The 22,954-nt window shown below is 38.9% G+C and overlaps 1 protein-coding gene across 4 annotated transcripts; it reads left to right on the top strand.

The window, feature by feature from the left end:
• The first annotated feature begins 578 nt into the window (after nt 1-578).
• On the top strand, nt 579-22,951 carry LOC139968048 (transcription elongation regulator 1-like). Of its 4 annotated transcripts, XM_071972359.1 has the most exons (20): nt 580-838; nt 4,483-4,675; nt 5,263-5,514; nt 5,722-5,989; nt 6,475-7,143; nt 7,787-7,957; nt 8,474-8,632; nt 9,508-9,770; nt 10,303-10,397; nt 11,300-11,469; nt 12,347-12,552; nt 12,984-13,192; nt 13,961-14,111; nt 16,649-16,819; nt 17,395-17,559; nt 18,157-18,336; nt 18,870-18,953; nt 20,956-21,050; nt 21,422-21,626; nt 21,725-22,951. In XM_071972359.1, the coding sequence occupies exons 2-20, from the start codon at nt 4,508-4,510 to the stop codon at nt 21,737-21,739; spliced, it is 3,696 nt and encodes a 1,231-aa protein (XP_071828460.1). In that variant the 5' UTR covers nt 580-838; nt 4,483-4,507; the 3' UTR covers nt 21,740-22,951. The 4 variants fall into 4 exon arrangements, with proteins under 4 accessions (XP_071828461.1, XP_071828460.1, XP_071828462.1 ...); XM_071972360.1 differs by having other exon boundaries at nt 579-849; nt 21,422-22,951; XM_071972361.1 differs by having other exon boundaries at nt 6,478-7,143; nt 21,422-22,951.
• Nucleotides 22,952-22,954: the final 3 nt, after the last annotated feature.

Raw genomic sequence — 22,954 nt, 5'->3', positions numbered from 1 at the left:
CAGTCGTTTTGGTTGTTTGGTTTCGTTACCACGATATTTCTTTCAGTAAAATATTATATTGTATTTCACGATTTGAAGTAATTATTAATGATGATAATCACCTTTTGCTGTGGTGTACGGTACTTCAGAATCTCAAATCACACCATAACTTTATTTATAATCTGTAAAAACTATTAAAAAAATTCCCTTGTTGGTAGTTATGTCGAATTTACTGATTACCTTGTGCTTTTCCCCACACTAGTCAGATTGGATCACTTTGTTTATGGTCATTTCTTGGTAAATCTAGCTTTGACACTGAAAATTGATAATTGAAAGAAAAATATTCAACTTAACTTTAGTACAAGTATTAAGGGCTTTCAAATAGCGCCATTACTCGATTTATCACCTTTTTCTCATAAAGGTATTTTTTATGAGGCTTAACATTGGAAGACTCGCCCCAAACCGCGTGCCTCACTCTGATAAAAAGTTAACTTTGCGTTGCTTGCAAGTGAAGATTGTCTGTTATCGTCTGCTGTTAGTGACTGCTAGCTTCAAAACGGTATGGCGTGGCCTATTTTAGTTCTGTGTGTTCAACATTGCCGATACCAGGGCCCTTTCCAAAATTTATATACTTTAGCAAAACCCGTGATATATCACATTTTTTTACTCTTTGAGCAAAACGAAAAAACTCTGAGGATATTAAATGGAAGTTAAAGTGAATGTCATCACTGCTATTTAAGTTTTCAACATTTTCTTTAGCTCAACGATCATTACTTCTTATAGCTAACTGGTTACAGCAATCGGCTAAAAAGTTAACAACTTGGCGTGGGAACACTGATCCTGAATCTTCCTTTCCCAGGTAAACAGTGTGTAAGCTTGACTGTTCGTTTTAAGTGCTCCAATTTTGCAATCATCAAACATTGCTTGATATTTTGCATCCAAAATGAGTAGAAATTCGCGAGCAAACTGCAATGATTTCTCTTTAGTCTATCACAACCTTAACACTTAACACCTTGGCCTAACACAGTAGACATTAGGCCTAATACAGTAGAACCTCTATTTGTATTGTACACAGCGTTGTAATTATAACCTAGCCTACGTTTAGTTTTAGCAGTAGCATATACAACTGTACAGTATATGCACATGGCTACGCTATGCTTGTTGTTAAGACCTGCCTAGTATCGTAGTTAGGGTTGGGCGATATTTGCTTTTTAATGTCACGATAAATAGTTCAAAAATTATCGCGATATTTCGATAATTACGATAATTTTTTCTTGTTGTTTTTAGTGGTTTCAGTTGTTTTCCGCATACGTTACTTTCCGCTGATTACTTTCCGCTGAAAAAATTCTTCTGCGGAAAACACCTTTTTTTCACCTTCCTGTATACTATAATTTCGCATATTTTAGGATACCAAATTCAGGCAGGATGATTAAAATAACATGAGAAAGTATCAAAGAACGTCGATAAAGGATGGTTAGACTGAGTTCATGTCAGAAAAGTTAAGCTGCTTATAATACAGAGGAGGCTTGGGGGTGTGTAATTAGGGATTATTAAAGAAGTATGTGGTGGTCGGCCGATAAAAGGGCAAAGGGACACCCGCGTTATGAAGGATTGACTATCTAATAAAGTATTAAAACTGCGGTCCGCGTAATGATAGTTTAAAAAAAAAAAGTTGTAAAAGGCGGTATCTTTGATTTTCGCTGGAAATGGCTGTATAAGTAAGGGCTGTTTTAATAGTCGAACACGCATTTTGCACCACCTTTCTTACGAGTTACATCTAAAATCATGGCCGATTTATCCTGTTACAGTTACCAATCTTCTCCACCTTCCTAAATCATTCCATGTGCCTAATCAATTCAGCAAGTTATTCTATCCCTTCAAGAAAAAAAACGTTACTTTCCGCTGAAAAAAACGTTGTTTTCCGCTGACAAATTTGTTTGCGGAAAACACCGTTTTGTTTCAGCGGAAAGTAACGTGTGCGGTAAACAACGGTACCCGTTTTTAGTGTGTTCGCGAACACACTAAAAACAAATGCCGATTTCCCACCGGTGTTTTCGCGCAGCAAACACACCGAGCATAATGGCGTGGGGTTCAAGGCCCGCCTTAGAGCCCCGTTGGGTTCAAGGGGTGGAACCCCTTGTGGGGGTCCAGGGGCGAAGGCCCCCGGAAAAGTTAAGTATTTTTGCGTGTCTGGCGATAAAAAAATTCGCAATTGAGGATTCAAAATACTGACTAACTTTATGAATTTAAATTGTCACGAAACTGATGAAAATTTTAAAATGACAAGTTAGAGTAGCTATATTATGTGATAAAATGAAAAGAGAATTAATATGTCTTACAATCTTTATAAAGTTTAACTTACAAAACTGTCGATATTATGAAACAAAATACGTTCGGCAAAGCCCCGTTTCTAGACTGCCTAACAATCAGTTTACAACTGCAGTGTTTAACCGTACTTAAATATCACGGTAGGCTACAATGTGCTTCAAATTTTCTCAGGTACCTTGCAAAACAACCCCCCTGTCTAACACCTGTTTGTTAACATTTTTGGCATGTTTCCAAAAAACTTTTCATGGAGTAAAATTCTTTGGCTCCACTCTAGAATTAATTAGGTCAGTCAGTAAAGGATCCGTAAAGTTATGCGAAATATTATCTTAGACGTTCAAGGAAAGTAGGTAAATATCCCCGTAACATTAAGGTAAGTAAAACACACCTCAAGCCAACCGACTCCTCCGTATGAACAAAACAATCTATTCCCCATGATACACGAGGCACAGTCTATACCATACAGACATAGCACGATATCAAGGCCCCAGTAGCTACAGTATGGCCATCTTTATGAAAGTAAACCTTGTAATTCCATGTTTTAGGCCACCAGGCGTGATTAACTTAATGCTAAATATTGTTTCCATGTCCTTGTAGAAATCGTCAACTTCGCAAAATACAATTAGTTGTGTTTTTGTTGTTACGTGAGATCCGTAACCGACGAAGTGGTTAGGCTATTTACTATAAACTTAACTATGGTAGGATATTATTATTATTTTTTTTGTGTGGAAATTCTAGAAAATACTTTCTTTCCCCCGCTTTACACCAGATGTGGTCTTCTGGTTTATTCATAAATGGGTGTACTAGAGCCTTGTTTACATGACACTTGTTGCATTTAGCACGATATGCCAGTTTCGCGTGAATTTTTCGAAAGTATTTTGCTCGATCTTTCGTAAAATTAGAAAGGTGTACCAACTTACTTTTCGTACACAATTGGTAATTTTTCTACTGATTTTCAGAGTTTTGTTCTCTATACAGTCAATGTTGTAAAGAACGGGTTTTTACGAAGTTCAAAAGTCAGTAAATGAAGTTGATAAAATATTTCTTTTCAACTTTCTTAACCATGGAATGCTAGAATAACATTTACACATAAAACGGAGAATTTTTTTTTTCTACATCTATTTCAAATTTTTTTCACAAGAAATTATCGTCATTTGTTCAATCCTCAAAAAATATCGTCTTGAAAAAAAATTATCGCGATAATAATAATTTTCGATATATCGCCCAACCCTAATCGTAGTAGTACTCACAATGACCCAAGCCAGGGCAGCCAGTAACCACCAAAAAGCTTGATATGACATATTAACCTAGGCTCAAGCCTCAAGGTTAGTTAATAAATACTAAGCCCCACCCAAATCTGAAAGGAAGTGAAAAGGAAGCGATGGACATATGCATAAGAAAATTAAGACAAGGATGCATAAATGCATGTACAATGTGATATTCCCTATAACATAAGTGTACCATACAAGCAGTGAGTCTTACTACACGCAAATTCTCTTTTACTAACATCCCGATATAGCTGATGAACAGCAGGTACTGAGAAAAAGAACACAGTTAACTTTGAAGAAATATTTGACCCTCATTCCCCATGCAAAACCTACTTTACAGTCAGGCATATCACGGTGTTATGTAGACTAAAGGCATATTTCTTATCGTATTAGTATTAACTACTTTGTTTGATCCACTGTGCAAATGATAAGGTCATGTGTGCTTTCGCATGCAACTACAGTCTGTTCATTGCTGCTTACAGAAATGATAAGAGAGAATACCTCGGTGTAGAGGGAAATTGAACATTGAAGTATCTTAGTATGGGCTCAGGATGTCTTAATTCCCAAGTTGGATTTTTATATTAATACTTCATTGCTGTAAATACCTCTGGTTAATATATGGAACAATCCAACCAAGGAAATAAGAAACTTGATTCTTGGGTTAATTTAGATCAATTCGTGAATTCTCTTTGCATGCGCCCATTAGGTTAGCAGTTTATTAAGTCGTACATCTTCAAAAATATAGCTGTACTAACCAATAAACCATTTTAAATCATTTATGTGCTGCTGACACTAATGTGCACCTTCCACCTCTTTGTATTCACAGTACAGTCATATGTGTTGAACACACATACTATACTCAGTTTCAAATTGTAAGTAAAAAATTAATTTCTTTTCTTTATCTCTTTAGCTGCAGACCATTGTATTAATCAGATATGAGGCTCAGTGGTCGTTACAGAGGACCACCTCCTCCTAGAGGTCCAAGGGGGAGGGGGCCACCAGGGATGAGACCTCCCAATTATCCGGCTCGATATCCACAGCAGACAAGTGATAGGCCCCCGGGAGCTCAACCTGGAATGCCTTCATTCCTCCCTCCTGGACAGGTAAGCAAAAATTCTGAGCCCTATGAAAGTGAGCAGTCTTTTGTATTTTCTAGAATTTCATTATATAAGTTGAAAGTTATGTTTTATTATTTCACAAAGGGTGAACTAAATGTTCCATTAGAAAACTGGTATCCTCTTTTGCTAGCCTAGATGATCTCTTCCATTTAATATTTAAAATATAATATATTTAATAAAATATTATAAAATATTTAAAACATTCCAGTAGCATGTAATCACCTACAGTAGAAGTACAAATCCACTACTTCTCAAAATTTGAGGTGTTCAAATGGCACAATCGAGTAGCAAAGAACCAAATGGCTGTGTTAGAACAAAATGAAGACCTGTTCCTTAGTATTTGTTTTCAATTGTCATGGTGCAAAACAAAAAGAAATGACACGCTGAAATAGTACTGTAATTTATCCAAAATAGCATAACAAAGCATACAAATGCTATACAAATGCACAGATGTGTAATTCACAGGAACCAACTAATACATGATATGAGACAGTTTCAAATCCTTCAAAACTGCTACACAAAATTTGATTGCTTAGTTATAAGTCTAATTTCTCCTAATTTCTCATCATTAGGCTGCACCAGGAATGGCAGGCATGCCTCCAATGACCCCATTCTTTCCGCCACCGAACATGGCGGGCGGTATGCCTCAGATGCCAATACCACCAGCAGTGTCTACTGCTCCTAGTATGACCATGCCTCCTGCCGCTGCACCGGCTGTTACCCCTCCAAATCAAGCTCTCTTTCAGATTGATCCTGCTATTCTTGCCATAGCCATGGACCCAAAGAAGGAATTCTGGGTGGAAAATGCCAGTGGAAATGGAAAGGTTGGTGAAATTACCTTTTGCTAGAAAGTTGTTTCAAAGACTTCAAAGTCAATATTTTTCAATTGCTGTAATACTGGTGAAATATTCAATATTGCAGTAAATTTAATCTTTAACATTTTAAAATAAAGTGATTTCAGTATAATTTATACTAAGTCTGAATCCAACTTGTAAAATTCACCGTTTTGTGGTTGTTGTTTGGACGTGCAGTCGTACTACTATCACGCTAGGACCAGGGAGTCCCGTTGGACCAGACCAGAGGATGCTCCAGTCATTAAGCAGGAGGATCTACAAAAGTTAGCTGCAGCCGCCGGAGTTCAGGCGACCACCACTGGTAGCACCACAACTGCCACCACAACAAATTCTGACACCACAAATACCTCCCAAGATCAACAGGAGGATTCGACTGCAGCCAATGCTGCATTGGTCAACGCTGCTGCTCACGATATCGACGAACGAATACGTCCAGCTCAAAATGGTGGGTATCAAGTACCATTGTGTGTAGGAATACCTTGAAGTTAAAGAATCAACATGTATTCTTATGTATGATTGTGTGTAGGAATACCTTGAAGTTCAAGAATCATTATGTATTCTTATGTACTATTGTGTGTAGGAATACCTAGAAGTTAAGTAATCATCATGTATTCTTATGAACATAAATCTTCATGCCTCTTCCTTTTCCACCAAATAAAATTGTGAAATTAAAATCATTGTATCTTGTAGTAGAGGATGAATCCAATGTACTATAATGAATTTCATTGTTTCTTCTTTCATTGCTCCATATGTTATTTGCTCACATTAATGTAAAACAAACTGCCTATGTAGAAGATCCAACCTGTGTCAGAGTGCCAGGCCCTTTATAATGTAGAGTGCCAGGCCCTTTATAATGTAGAGTGCCGGGAACTTTATAATGTATTTACTCAATTTAATTTGTGTCTTTTCTTCTTTTCTCGTCATTTCTAGCAGGAATGGAACAAATGCAATCCTCAGTCCAAGATGTCGAAGTATCTCAAGAGCCTGTCTCTGCTGTAACTCCATCCTCCCAACAACCTCAGCAACAGCAGCAGCAGCAGCAAGTCCCGGTGCAGGAGGAGGTACAGCAAGATGAATCTACCCCCACATCTCAACCTGATCCGATGGCCGTTACCCCTCCTCTTGCCACTTCTCTAGGGGTATCCCATGCTTCGACAGCCGGGGGAAACGTTCTTCCCACACCGGCCGTCGGTGGCTCGGACCCTCCCTCATCATCGACCCAAGGACAGACGAAATTGTCAACATCCATAGCTGCTCCATTGCAATCATCTGCTGTGGGTCAGACTCAGCCGTCTACCGTCACTTCTGGTCCTCCTCCCATCCTCAATTCAATGCCCCCCATGGGAATGGGCCAAAGACCTCCTAATTTACATCCTCCAGGACTTGGAGGTATGCCTCCCGCTGGCGCTCTTGGCAATGCCCCACCGATGATGCACCGTCCACTGATGGGGCTCCACCCTCCAGGCATGATGCCGCCAGGCGGGGGAATGCCTCCCCATGCACGGTTCATGGGTCCTATGATGCATCCGAGAATGCCAGTTCCCCCAGGGTTACCCCCAGTACAAGGATTTGGAGGCCCTCCACCATTTTCCATGCCAGGTGAGTAGTTAACCTATATTTTTATGTTCATGTCTGTTAGTATTGATTTGTTTTGGTTTCATATTTTGTACATTTCTCTCGGAGTACGTGGAAGGGGGGGTGGGGTGGTGCACCCCTTCAACATGCTTTCAAACAGCTTTCTGAAGAATCTGATTAGCCTCTTTGCTTCTTCATTCCAGTACATATTTTTTCCTGTAATAATCTTCTGTGGGGAAATCGGTATCGTTAATTTGACTTTACGTCTTGTAAGTTCAAATTTGGCAGAAATTCTCAAAAGTGATGCTGCATGTCCTGTATCCATCTTGTGGCTGTAGCAAAGATTAGATTTTCCACTAACACATTGTGTAGCAATGGATGCCCTATTATTTACATGAAGCTTTCACATAATTATGACCACTTTTTTTAATTTTTTAGATGAAAGTAGGGAATAATTTAGTGTTCACATTTGGCATAGCAGTTTCGAAGACTCTGACCTTTTGTCTCTTATAAAATAACATGCTGTTCCTGAGTACAAAACACTGCTGTACAACTTTGCATTAGTATCACATTTTACCCATTTTTGCACAGCATTTTACAATACAATATCGCCACGGGTTTAAATATTTCCCAGGAATAGACTCTTTCTATGTCATGTCTGTACCAGGTATGCCCCACCAACCTCCTGCAGGTATGCCACACCCAGGGATGCACCCTCTCATGCCTCCACTCGGTGGTGTCCCTCCTGTCATGCACCCAGTCCATGCAGCTGGTCCTATGACCCAGCAACCACCAGTCAGCATTCAACAAGCCACTGCTACTGTTGATAGTAACACAGGTAAGATTTCAATGTAACTTTTTCGTACTCTTTAAATACAAACATTACTTAACTGTATCCCATTTTCCACCAGACTAACACAAGTACAATATTCTGTTCAAATGCTAAGATGTATGTTCTAAAAAGGTGTAGGAACACATTGACGATGAAATTGACTGGATAATTAAGATAACTTCCTTGTTCTTTCAAATTGGCTCATTTAACAATTCGGAAATAATTTTGCATAGCAATATTCGATAAATTGATATCAGTAAGAGTTAAAAGAGTGAAGTAATTCATTTTCTCCAAATATTAAACCCTGCCCGAAAAAAAAATGGTACGACCTAATCGTAATAAAAAACACATTCCCTGGTAATGGTACCTAAAGTGTCTCTGTTGCACCTACCAGCATGGCTCTCATTGTGATTCGTCAACCGATCAATTTATTGACTGTTTGGATGGATTGATTGGTATATTGATTGATGAATTATTGGTCAATTCACTGATTTGATTGGTTTATTGATTTGATTTTACTAGGTGATGCCAAACAACAAGCACCCATGGAGACTGTCAGCAAAGGCGATTGGACAGAATACAAAAGTCCAGAGGGTAGGACCTATTATTATAACAGCAAGACAATGCAGTCGACCTGGGAGAAGCCGAAAGAACTGGAAGTAAACCAGAAACAAGCCGAAGGTAAAGTTGTTTTTACGACGCTTTAGCGACCAGAAATGTGGGGGAAATCCTGCAAGGGCTTATGGATTACAACTTACACGTCGGGTGACTTCCAATTCAACATTTTAGCTAAAATTTGGGACATTTTTCAATTTAGAAAGTCATTTCAGATGGGAAAACCACAGATTGCTCATGGATGAAAAACCCACCTTACTATGACCCAGCCGGGTATCGAACCCCGAACCTCCCGATTGTTAAGCCTCATTGCTTCAAATGCCACCGCCTTTATCCAAATCGGACCAGGTTAATGTAGGTCTTGGTTTACACCTATGGGGTAATAGATCATAAGTGTAAGAAGTCTTCTTTGGTTTTGTTGATAAGGATTTTTGTATGTTTAGAAAGGTATGGAATTGAATTTCACCAAAATATAATTTTCATGTGACGTTTCAAGAAAAGGTATAATGGGAGAGGAAATTTCTTGGGTACAAAAATAAGGCCATATACAGATCTATGGTATTTAGATGTACAAATGGAAAGTGCTTTATTACAATGGGAGTTTAGTGTGTTGGTGGTTTAAGGGTTAATTAAAAACTAAATGTTGGCACTAATGTCAAATTGTTTTTATTGCTCTTTATAAATCTTGCACTAGCTGGGTGATATGCCTGAAATGCTATTAGCCTTTTATTGATTGTTGTTTGAAGTTAGATTTCCTTTATATCAGTAGCTTTCTTGAGTTCATTGGAAGTTAGGAAATATTAACATGGGGGTAAATTTCCAATGTCTCAATAGCTGAAAAAAAGTCCTTTGGGCTAAAATAAGTCAATAAGTGTAAAATTTTGTAAAAACCTAATACTATGTAGCTTAACTGTCCTTAAACTGTCCTTGTTTTTGATTAGCAAGTGCCAAAAAGTCGACGGATGCCGGGTCAAAGGTCACAACCTCTTCGCCAGGAGAAGAGGACGGGATGGAAGTGGATGAAGAAGTACAAGCGATGGAGATTAAAAAGGAGAAGAATGTCGATGAGGTGAAAGTAGAGACGGACGTTAAAGAAGAGACGAAACCAGAAATAACGACGAATGAGGAGAAGACTCAGGAAGAAGACGAATCGACAAAGTCAACGATTAAAATCAAAGAAGAAAAAGAAGAAGTGAAAGTTAAGGTACGAGTATTTGAAGGGCAAACGGTTTGGCAAAAATGGTGAAAGTATGACACATTAGAATATGTTCAAAATATGTGTCATAGTTTTGGCTTCGAAAAATCTTAGTTTTGGGTGAAAACCAATATCATAATTCTCAAACTTGCTGTGCCAAATAGATCACAATATCTTAACCAGCTTAATGTTCCATTGTCTTAATTAAAATGATCAGTGGTAAGTTAGTCCCTCCACCTCTCTCACAACCCCACTCTATCTCCAGCTTGTGTCAGGTGACCATCAGTGGTTAGTAAGTCCCTCAACCTCTCTCAAAACCCCACTCCATCTCCAGCTTGTGTCAGGTGGCCTTCAGTGGTCAGTAAGTCCCTTCACCTCTCTCACAGCCCCCACTCCATCTCCAGCTTTTGTCAGGTGACCATCAGTGGTTAGTAAGTCCCTCCACCTCTCTCACAACCCCACTCCATCTTCAGCTTGTGTTAGGTGGCCATCATGTTAGTCAGATCTTCAATCTACTTTAATAATTCTTTTCTGATACCAGGAAGAGAAACCTGCTGAAGACACAAGAACAGAAGAGGAGAAGGCAGCAGAAAGAGCTCGTCCTATTGCTACCAAACCAGTCCCAGGAACTCCATGGTAGGTAGTACTCCTGAAGTAAATCCATTAACACAGTACAGATTGATAAGGACATGGCATATATAAGGATCGTAGCATAGACTGATCTCCTTATTTTCCTAATGACACTAAATGTTGATTTGACTTTAAAGCAATATTTAGCTGCCATGTCAGAAGGCTGAAAGGGTAGAATAGAACTCAAGAGGTGCTGTGGCAGTCGGAATGGCACTATGGCAGCTGCTATGGCAGGCTCAGGTATACTATGGCAGATTAAAGGGCTCTACGACAGTTGTAAGTGCACTGTGGCCTTCTAGAGGGCAGGATGACAGTGTATAGGGCACTGTGTCAGTCTAATGGGCACTGTGTCAGTCTAATTGGCACTATGGGATGCTATAGATCAATATGATGTTCTTCAATGTGCTATGGCAGTTTAAAGGGCGCCATGGCCCTCTTAATGGTACTATGACAGTCTACATGGCACATTGGTTATCTGCGGCTCAGTGGCATTCCTGGCTATAAGTGCTTAGCAGCACAGCTCCTCTAGCCATAGTGGTTGACTGTGTGTACAATAGTTTGCAAAAATACATTCTGTTTAAACTATTTCCCTTTCAAACTGAAGGTTGTTTTGTTTATAGTTGGTCTCTCTTGAGTGAGAAACCGAGCATATAAATGATTTGTAAGAACTGAACTTGGTTTACATCAGTACAAATTTCTATTCATACCCAGCGAGAAATATATTGCTGTCGTTTTTTTAATTTTCCCCCCTTCTTAGAGGAGTTTATCCACGTGACTGTTATGATAAGTGACGCACCGGTCAACTGTCAAATTGGGATTATAGTGAAATTGTGTCTGTCTCTTTAGAATAAATAAAACTAATGATGGCAATGATTTATATTTTTATCGTTATTTATTTGTCTTTGCAGGTGTTTGGTCTGGACAGGTGATGGTAGAGTATTCTACTACAACCCAAGCTGTAAACTCTCACTCTGGGAGAAACCAGAGGACTTAGAGGGGAGGATGGATGTTGATCGTATGCTCCAAGAGGAAGCCCCATTGGGGACGAAAGAAGACCCGTCTCAACAACAGCAACAAGGTATAATATTTTCAGCAACATTTTTAACATTTTCAGCAACATTTTACATTTATTTGTCATTTTCTATCAAGTTTGATAAAACTACATGATTGTTGCTGAAATAGACGACGACAGTTTAATGAACCGATAACATCCTGCTAGATTTGATACATAAAAAATGAATCAGTTGGTATTTCAAGAAGTTGAACTGGATTATTACAATATTGTCACATTTTGTTACATTCCGCTAATCACAAACAAAGATCAAACTAGGAATGTTTCTAAAAGATTACTCGTCTGTGCCATTATGTTAAGTAAACTGTGCTTACAAACTAGTACTCGCTCACTTTTCTTAAAAACACCATGATCTGACGGCCGTCTGACCGTTTTCCGACTGTATGAACGGCAGTTTCTATGGCTCGCTGGTAAAAGTCTTGTGCAAAGACGATGTACTAGCGATTTGGGTGAGAAAAAGAGTGGCCCTGGTTTGAAAGGTACATAGTTTGTACATGTTTAAGGGCTCTGGTTTGAAATGTACATAGTTTGTACATGTTTAAGGGCTCTGGTTTGAAATGTACATAGTTTGTACATGTTTAAGGGCTCTGGTTTGAAAGGTACATAGTTTGTACATGTTTAAGGGCTCTGGTTTGAAATGTACATAGTTTGTACATGTTTAAGGGCTCTGGTTTGAAATGTACCTAGTTTGTACATGTTTAACTGCTCTGGTTTGAAATGTACCTAGTTTGTACATGTTTAAGGGCTCTGGTTTGAAATGTACCTAGTTTGTACATGTTTAAGAAGCAAAGACAGACCGGCATTGTTTTAAATCTGTCTTGGTCGGTGTCCTGTTCTGCTAGAGATTATTACGATTCCAAAATGTGTCTCCGTCCTCCGTCAGGTGTCAAGCGAGAAGCGGAGGAGGTCGTCAAGGAAGAGGATGACAAACAGGTCAAGAAGAAGAAAAAGACGCAGAAGAAGAACGAAGATGAAGATCTGCAGAAGACGGCTGCCATTGCTGCCGAGGTACAAGCAGCCAAAGAGAGGGCTCTGATACCCCTGGAGATTAGAATGAAACAGTTTAAGGACATGCTGCTGGAGAGAGGGGTAAGTCTACGTTTGTAAAGGAGGGGAGGGGGGTCAACTTGGAGGCAGTCTGTAAGTGAGGTTACAACAAAGTTGAGGGTATCAAGTGCAGCAGATACAGTTAGTGGAAAGGGTTGCTAACTTGGGAAGCTTCCAGTGCAGTTTTTGGCATCGGCTGATTGATTTCGTTTTTATGTTGCTGTTGACTTGGGGAAGGAAGAGCAATGGGGAGGGGTGGAAGGAGGGTGTGAGAACATGGGTAAACTGGCAGCTTGCTATACGAGCACAAAGTAAACTGTCACTGATGTTGTTTCTCATTTCAAGCCCTGCAAAAGTGCTAGTGTACCTTTTCAGGTCAGAATTTAGAAGTCTTTGACAAATTTTAACACAAATTGAAATTGTTGGCAGAAAGAGAAGTAACGTAAATCTGTTCTTCATCTACCTTGTTTTAGGTTTCGGCTTTTTCGACCTGGGAGAAGGAGTTGCACAAGATAGTGTTTGATCCTCGTTACCTGCTCCTCTTACCGAAGGAGAGGAAGCAGGTCTTTGAGAGCTATGTGAAGATCCGTGCAGAGGACGAGAGGAAAGAGAGGGCATCTAAAGTCAAACAGAATAAGGAGGAGTTTAAGGCCCTGATGGCAGAGTTGAATCTAAATCCAAAGTAAGTCTCCAGTTTTAGCTTGAGAATTATGTATGTATGTATGTATTTTAGTTTCTCCTGCAGGCAGGAACTCGCAAAGAAGCCATCATTGGCTTATCAAAGCTGCAAGCTGACCGAAGTCAATCTCTTAAATTCATATTTAACGTCCATGATTATGAATTGTTAATTGTCAACAACTCTGTAACTGGATGACATACATTAATCTTGGAGTGACTCGAACTCAGGACCGAATTCAGGAATGAGTGACTCGAATTCAGGATTGTTTGTTAACCCAGACATCTTGGAAATATTCAAGAAGATACATAATGATGTCAATTATTGAACAAACTAATCTACTTCCTTGTCACATTAAAAACATTCTTTTTCTTCCTTTCTTTCTTTCTAAATTCTGTTCATTTTAGCCAATCAATATGAATGAGGCTTGTTTGACATAGAGTATTAAGAGCAATCAATATAAATATTATTATATTATTTTTGTTTTTTTAGAGAGGTGGGTTGGGATAATTTATAAATACTTCAGTGACATTGTTGTGCTGTACTCTATCCCGATACTCGATTTTTTGTGATATTGTTCGAAAACTCCTGGATTGTGTAATTTTTACATGTCACCATTCAAAATATATTTCTTTTACCAACAGTGCAACTCAGTATATCAGGCTAAATAGTTATGGCTGATATGGGTTTGGCACATTGTAGCTAATGGATTTGACTTTTTAGCAGTGTCTTTGTGTATACATGTGTTTTCTTCTCTGTCCCTTCTTTGAAAAGAACCACATTCAGCGAGTTTGCCCAGAAGCACGGCAGGGACCAGCGATTCAAGGGAATAGATAAGATGAGGGAACGAGAGGCCCTCTTCAACGAGTTCATGCTGCAGGTGCGCAAGCAGGCCAAACAGGACACAATGGCCAAGTCAGAGAAGGTACGTGACTTAGTGTCCAATGAGGTGTGAGTGGAGCGAGAGTGAAAGGTCACTTCTCAAATCTGCCCTGAGACAAGATAACCTCGATAACGACGTCGAAAGATAAACTACAAAAACAAAAGAAAACAAATTAATTCCACGAGTGTGATATTCATTGCAATTGTAATCCCTGACAGGGACGACATACACACCTGGAAATCAGGATGCTCCAAAAATATTCAGATTTGCTGTTAGAAGAATTTTGAACAATATAATCCCCAAAATATGGAGGTTTCGGGTGAAGTAATTTTGGCTAATTTTTTTTACCTAAAAACATATAATCGTGAAACAGAGGTTACAGGGGTTACTCGTAAAATAGATTTTGTACGGTAACGAGTCACAGGGCAGGTCTGAAGCAGAGATAATGAATCGCGAAAGTTGATTACAAAATCTCCGTTTGAGTGGCCTGTGAGAGTGGAGAGAGCTGTTTTCTCATTTTATTTATAAATATCTTTTGAAGTTCATAAAATGTACCTGTATGTTTAAAAGTAGTTTATGAAGGTCTTGTTTGAGACTGTTTTTTTCTGATCATAATTAGGTTACAATCCTTATCCATTTCATTAATTGTTTCAAATAAACAAAGGCAAAGAGTTTTGGGGAAAAGAGATGGATTAAAGAGATTGAAATGGTGGTTTCATCTTTGTTCTTGTTATGGAAATAATTTTGATCCTCAAAATATGGGGGTTTGTGTTGCAAACTTTGGTTATTTGAGGAGAAAAGGTTACATGGAGTGGAAGTGTTTGCCATTCTGAAAAACCGAGGCAAATTGTTGCAGGATTCAGGCTAGAATGAAAAGGGAATTGAAGGGGGGTGGGGGAGGGGGAGGGGGAGGAAGAAGTGGATGGACGATACTATTTCATCATCTTTGGTAATCTCCTTTCCCCTACTTGGTTAAAGCCAAATACCTACTGTAAGTCCAAAGTGGAGAAATAAACCTACAATTGTTTGGAAGTTTAGTAGTATCTAGCAAGTGATGTTTGCTTACATTTCATAAATCTACAGAGGTTTTGTAAAATTTGTTTGGCATTTGATTTGTCAAATGGAAATGATGCAATTAGGTTTGGTTATCGAGCAAAAGAAAAGACAAATCCAGAAATGTTTTGCTGGTCCAGCATTAAGTAAACGCCTTCACATCATTTCTGACTACTGACCATTAAAAGTCTTGGAACTCCAGTTTTACTTCCCAGGATAAACATTGCACCAAAAGACCAAAGCCCCTAGCGTTGCCTCTTCGGGATCACTCGGACTGCCGATGCCTTAAAATACTCTAGAGATTGGTATCGACAGAATCTTTTTCTTTTAATTCCCGTCAATTTTCTAGACAGTGTCTTTGATCGTGATGCTCCTCGATCACTATGGTTGTGTGCATTTTTCCAACAGACAGACACACACAGTAGACTTACAGGGAAAATAAAAAAAGAGTACGTTAGACAGCATGGTGTAAACCTCTCTCTCACCATTTCACACTTTTTTTCTCTCTTGCGTAAAGAATATGCAAAACTTAGAGAATGCTGGCAAAGTGTTCTGTGATGAGGAACGTATCATGTTTCTGCTCTTGAAAGCTTGCATTCAGAGGTAAGATGGGTCTTAGGACTTTCAGGCTTATCCCTTACATCTTCTTCCTTACTTTTTTTTCTTTAAAAGTATCCTTTTTTTTCTCGACACGAGTCGTTTCTCGTCTTGTCGTGTTCTGACCGTGCTAAGTTGCTGAACAAAGGACACGGACAAACAGAAATTTACATAGGTCTCTCTCTGTTTCGAAGAACAGTTAATTGTAATCGTAAAAGTAATTTGAGGAAACCGGAGGTTTGTTAACCGACTAGCAGAGTGAGTGGCATGCCTGGTCAGGTAATGTTCATGATTTGTAAATATCTCATGCTTGTCATTCTTCCTTTTTTTCCTCTTTTTTTATCTTCTTTGGTACGTGTGTTTTTGTCATGATAGTGTTGAGTTATAGTCATAGAACAAAAGTGAGTCTCTCTCGCTCTCTCTTTGAACAACCTCCAATTCTGATTGGCTGTCAGCCGAAACAAAATAGAAAAGGCAAACAAATGTTTTTGTTGACATCAAAAATAATTACACACAGGATGTGATGTAATGTAGCGACATAATTCAAAAGTGGATTCATAAAGATTTAGAGGTGAAATTACAAACAAGAATTTTTGTTGCCACAGGAAAACCCCTGTAAAGTTTAGGGGTGTGACAAGATAGTAAGGTTTAATAAACTGCCTCTTCACTTTTTTTTGTTTGGAGATGGCAAAATTTTAGATGTTTTCATAGCAACCACTAGTTCTTTTAGCTATCTTTGACTGGACCAGAAGCTTGACAAAAACATATTGCCCAGCTCCACTGGATCATTAAAAAGGCTAAACTGTCCCAAAATTGGGTCTCGTCATTGTCTTGTAGAAGAGATTGACAAAAACATGCCATCTTGCTCATAATTTTGATAGATATTTTGGTAAACTAAAGTTTTTGTTTTTTCTTCTCCTTCATACCAGGCTAAGAATGATTTCCTAGCCTTGTTAGAGGAGAACACCGACAAATTTGACAAAGATACCGTATGGAGTCGTGTCAAAGGTCAGCTGAAAGGCGACGCACGCTACAAAGCCGTTGGTAGTTCCAGTCAGAGGGAAGTTTGGTTTCAGGAATATATGGAAAAGATCAACATGGTGAGTGGCAAGGTTATCTCAGCTGATTGTGTCTTGTTACAGCTGATGATATGCTCTTGTAAAATAATTAAAATAATAATAATAATGAAATAATTGAAGTTCAGCTGGTGTCGAGCGGTTCATCTGCTGGGCTTGATTGCCGGTAGACACAGAATGCTGCATGTGGTGTGACAGATGTTCATAGGGAATAGATGTACTGTTGACATTTTGAAATAAAAATGAAACTGTTTACATCTTGCATAGTCAGTTTGAGGTGTATGATTTTTTTTTTTTGTCATTTACAATGAAAATATTGAGGCTATATGTTATAATTCATCCCGTGCCTCTGTTTAGCAATTTGGCTTATTCGCATAGTATTTCGATAAATAAGTTAGATAAAATTAGATTCACAGGGTATTGCGCAGTCTCCTTGAATATAACGTATGGAGCAAACCAAGATGAAAGACCATGATTTATGCATCTATTTGAATAGATTACTGGGTAAAGAATGGCTATTGGAAATCCCCCCCCTCCCCCCCCCCCACAAAAAAAAAAACCCATTGCATTTTGACATCTTTCCTTGATCTATCTTGTAGACTGCTGATGCTGAAAAACGGAAGAGAGTGGAAGCCAGCATCCGTGAGAGAGAAAAAGTGGTTCAAAAAATGAAAGAGGAGGAAATGAGGGCGCTGGACAGAGAAAGAGGGCAGTATAAAAAAGAGGAAGCCATGCAGCACTTTAAGGCATTGTTGTCGGACCTGGTAAGTTTTTTGTTAAGAAAATTTTGCACAATAATTGAAAAGATTTTAATCTTTAAATTGGCAGCACTCAAATCTGCATTTTAAGTTAGATGGCAAAGTTCTTTGAAACCAGACCCAACAATGTTATATTCAAACTTTATTTGATATACCTCAGTTCAGTTTATTAAACAGATTCTATGTAGTTGCAACCATTTGTTTCACCAATCATTTAAGAGATTCAAATTTCTCAGTCCAATAAGTTTTTCTCCCATGGATTTCGTATTATGTGGGTCTGTAGATCTGTAAACTTTGATCTTCAGTTTAAGATCCTTGAGAGTGATTTTGGCAGATTAAATTTGCAGGTTACCTTGTCAGGGACCTTAACTTCCCTTTGAATGGTCCAGTTGCACCTTTAACTTCTATAGGGATATGACGGTGGGTGGTGAAGTTGATTTTTAAACAAAATTTCTGGAAATATACGTCAAACCACATCCGCAGTGTCAAGATAAATTACATTCAATCAACTATATATTTACTAAGATATGGGGATGTTCTTTTCAAATGGCTGCTGACTTATCAACCAATTGTTGAGTGATTCACGATGTTTAATTGTTGCAGGTTCGAGATGCAGGGGCTGTCTGGAAATCCACCAAGAGACAACTGAAGAAGGATTCTCGCTGGCAGTTGGCAGGTCTGCTGGATACCGAGGAGAAAGAGAGAGTTTTTAAACAGCATTTGGAGGCATTGAGTCAGAAAATCAAACAGAAGTTCCACGACCTGCTGAACGAAACGAAAGAAGTAAGTCCGACAACAAAACAGTCCTGCAAGCTAAGTCCGAACCGGGTTTGTGGGAAATTAAGGATACTTGTGGAAACTTTGTCGCAAATTATCAATAAATGAATAATATAAATAAAATTACAATAGGCAAGGGGTTATATACTATGATTGTTTCATTGAAACTTGAAAAGACACGTTTGAAAAGTGCTTAGTTGTCCACTTCACAAACAAAAGTGGGAAATTGTTGGATACAAGCAAAGTAATAGTTTGGATGAAATTCTGCAAGGTTTCCAACTGTGAAAAAAAGCATGTTATAAGACTTAAATGTGATATTGTCCCCACTAAATGGCTATCCTAGAGCAGGTTTGAGTCAGTGGCATGTGCATGGGGTGGGGGGGTTGGGGTGAAGGAGTTGGTCAGGGAAAACAAGTTAGAATGTTCCTGTGACAAGTAGCTGTAGTGTATCTGGTGAGATGTTGTATGCGAATACATTACGAGTGTTTGATGTAGGATGTCACATTAATGTAACTGTTTCCTTCCTTTCTTTTGTTCAGTTCCAACTGACCTCAACTTGGAAGGAGGTGAGAAGGTATATCAAAGAAGACCCAAGATACCTGAAGTATACCATTGGACCGAGGGTAAGACTAATGTATACTCTACTATGTAAGCAATCGCTGGCGGTTTGCGCAGCCTAATGTCTCCTGAAAACAACATTAAAAGACCTCGAATACAACATATAACAGAAACTTGTAAATGTCAAGACAAATGATTGAAAACTTGAAAGAGTAGTAAGCTTGTCTAAAATGGACTAAAATGGAAATTTTTAATTTTAACTTTTATCGCTGTAAATCCACGTTTTACTCTCTCATCAAAGAGAATGTCTGGTTCTTTATGCAGACCTTGTTTATCTGTTGGTCTTTAAGAAGTGACAACCATCAAATTGACAATTTTGTACCGGCTTATTAATCTCCAGATCAATTCATATCACCTAGTTTTCCTCTGTCAAATTGACAGATGATCTACCAACCAGCAACCATTAACCACTCAAGTCTACACTAGTAATCATGTATCTAACCTATAACACTCTCATGAAAGACCTAGCTAGGCCTAACCAACCTTTGAATCTAACAATGGGGGGGGGGGCTATTTAATGATACATTCTGTCAAATTGACAGATGATCTACCAACCAGCAAACCTTAATCACTCAAGTCTACACTAGCAATCATGTATCTAACCTATAACACTCTCATGATGTACCTAGCTAGGCCTAACCAACCTTTGAATCTAACAATGGGGGGGGGGGGCTATTTAATGATACATTCTGTCAAATTGACAGATGATCCTACCAACCAGCAACCATTAACCACTCAAGTCTACACTAGCAATCATGTATCTAACCTATAACACTCTCATGATGTACCTAGCAAGGCCTAACCAACCTTTGAATCTAACAATGGGGCGGGGGGGGGGCTATTTAATGATACATTCTGTCAAATTGACAGATGATCCTACCAACCAGCAACCATTAACCACTCAAGTCTACACTAGCAATCATGTATCTAACCTATAACACTCTCATGATGTACCTAGCTAGGCCTAACCAACCTTTGAATTTAACAATGGGGCGGGGGGGGCTATTTAATGATACATTCTGTCAAATTGACAGATGATCCTACCAACCAGCAACCATTAACCCCTCAAGTCTACACTAGCAATCATGTATCTAACCTATAACACTCTCATGATGTACCTAGCAAGGCCTAACCAACCTTTGAATCTAACAATGGGGTGGGGGGGGGGCTATTTGATGATACATTCTGTCAAATTGACGGATGATCTACCAACCAGCAAACATTAATTATCTAAGAGGCATCAATACAACTTTTACATAAAGATTCAAATTTGGAAGTTAATTTGACTGCCGACCTCTCTGTCGATCATTTCTGTGAACCTTTAGTAGTATCGGAAAGGAACAAAACGATAATAGCAGCTTCATTAAATGAATAATTAATTGAGGTACATGCAAATCACCTCTCATTTGTCTAAAGCATCTTTAACTGCGAATCAAAAATTTAAACCTTTGTGAAATATTTATTAAAGACCTCTCAGAAAAATGTTAAGCATATGAAAGCAAAATTTGCTATAGACTTTCACCACGTTAATAACAAATGTTTCTTGACCCATGTCTACACAGCATATAACATTTTTAGGTTCAAAACATTCATGATTAATCTAAAAATATGTTGATTGTACATAGTTGAGCGATAGGAAGAAGCACTCATATTAATTATTAAAGGAAAAAATCTTTTGTTTTTGGCTTTTTCTGGTTAGCCGAAAATTGGAGTTAAGTTAGTGATGGAAGTAGAATCTGCTCAGCGAGGCGAATGAGTCTCCCTACATGAAAATAGGAAAATGCTACGGCTGTTATATCTTCCTCCCCTTTCTACATATGCTTCACAGACTCTGGATGGAAGATCTCATTAGTCACACACGTCTTATTAAACCTATATAAATGCCTAAACAAAGGCTATGATGCAAGGTTTTTTTTTTTAAGGTTTTTTTGTTGACATCACTAATATTAATGGTAGGGATATTTCATGTCCACTAAATGTTTATTTTAAATTATTTCTCTTTTGCAGGAAGAAGAGTTCAATCAGTATTCTGCTGCGAAATATCAGAAAGCGAAACAAGATTTCAGGGATCTCTTGAGAGAGACAAAGATCATAACACACAAGTAAGTATGCGCTCTTGACACCTAGAAAGGTTTATACGAGCAGTAACTCCGAGCTCTGTAAAGCAATAAACATGACATGGCCATTAATTCATGAGATAGAAGAAACCAGTCAAGGTTCATGCAATTGTGTACTTGTGAGATGTTTAATTAATGTTATATGACTGATAACTTATCAATGGTATCCACAGGTAAGACTGTAAAGTGCTTGAAATCAATAGCTGAAGATGATAGAATTTCATGGAAGTGATACTTCCATCATTAGTTTGAGGTTAAGCGTATGGTGCCCAGCATCAGTAATTTCTGGATGACCTACGGCCTTGGGCGGTACCACTACTTTATCTGTGATGGGTCCCGTCATTTCTCACCCTCAGGTCCAGGAATATGATAGAAGAGTCCGACGTCCATCTCAGAGACATCGAGAAGAATCTAGAGAAAGATAAACGATACCTGATCCTGGACTGTATGGCGGACAAACGATCCAAGATGATGGCAGATTACATCAGAGAGCTCCACCAGAAGGGACCTCCCCCTCCTCCCACAGCATCGGAACCATCCAGAAGACCCTCCATGAAGCAGGTACGAGACGGGTAGATTACATCAGAGAGCTCCACCAGAAGGGACCTCCCCCTCCTCCCACAGCATCGGAACCATCCAGAAGACCCTCCATGAAGCAGGTACGAGACGGGTAGTTCAAGCCTTCACAGTATCGTTAGGACTGAATCCAGCAGTGATGGATTCATGCAGTGAACCCAGTCGAGGAGGTTAGCTTTCTCTGAACCTCGACACAGACATTTAAAGATGCAGTAAGTAAGTTGAAAGACTTCTTAAGCAGTACCAGTATCTAACAGTTAGAACCAGTTCTCTGAGATGGGTTTTAGCCCCTCATAGGGTGACCAGAAATTTCAAAAAATCTTGTCTCGGACATAACAGCAAGCAGAACACTTTTAAAAGTTGTCACTCAAGTTTGCTGTTCAGATTTTAGTAGTACCTAAAAGTCGAAAAGTCACCTATACCTATAAACCGTTATACATCAGCAGGCGTAACATGTTTGCCCATCTCGGTGTCGTCGCCACGGTTACCCCATTTCTTGCTAGAGCATTCCCCTTCCTCAATTTGAATGGATATTTGTATAAGAGTAACTTTGTCTGTATTGAAGAAGTGTTAACTAGTATATCTAAATTCCATGTACCAGAGCCCCACGGAGGTAGGGGATCTATGGAATTTGAGTACATGCGATATTCCGAATTCTTGAGAAAAAGTTTTAAAAAAGCGAAATTAGAAAAGTGATATAGAAGTTATAGAGTAATAATACAAGGTGTATCGATGTATGAAATGACAATTAAGGGGATGGAGTAAGACGGTTGGTCAAGGGGTTGGTCGAGGGGTTGGTCGAGGATTGACATTCCTCATGTTACTTAAAATGTTAATTACCTCAGATAATTTGATGTGGAGGTGGGGGCCGGGGATGGGGGGATGCTGTTGATAAAAGTCTATGGGGAACTACCGGTGATTCAACCTTTATAAACCTAGCACAAGAGCTAGTTAGTAAAGTCTGTAGTAGTGTCTGTTTGTCTGTATGTGGTGCTCTTTTTGGTGCCATTTTTAAGGATTAAGTTCAATTTCTATCATGCAGCTCTGCTTACACCTGTCATTTCTGTCTGTTTTCTTCTCATTTTTAATGCGTTATAGAGTTATCCAAATTTGACGTATTTAAAAAGTTACCATATATAGATAGCCCTGCTTCTCAAACTTTACCCCCCCCCCCCTTGGTGGTGACCCATGTTGTAATTTTACCTGATGATACATACACCCTGATGAGACCCATTGGCTTTTAATTACATATATCATACTTTTAATAACCAGTGCAAGCCTTCTCTTTGTTCCTTTTCTCATGTTTTTCAGCA

This window comes from Apostichopus japonicus, chromosome 5 (assembly GCF_037975245.1).
Source record: "Apostichopus japonicus isolate 1M-3 chromosome 5, ASM3797524v1, whole genome shotgun sequence".
Taxonomy (NCBI): Eukaryota; Metazoa; Echinodermata; class Holothuroidea; order Aspidochirotida; family Stichopodidae; genus Apostichopus; species Apostichopus japonicus.
This window is presented reverse-complemented; position numbering and strand designations above follow the sequence as displayed.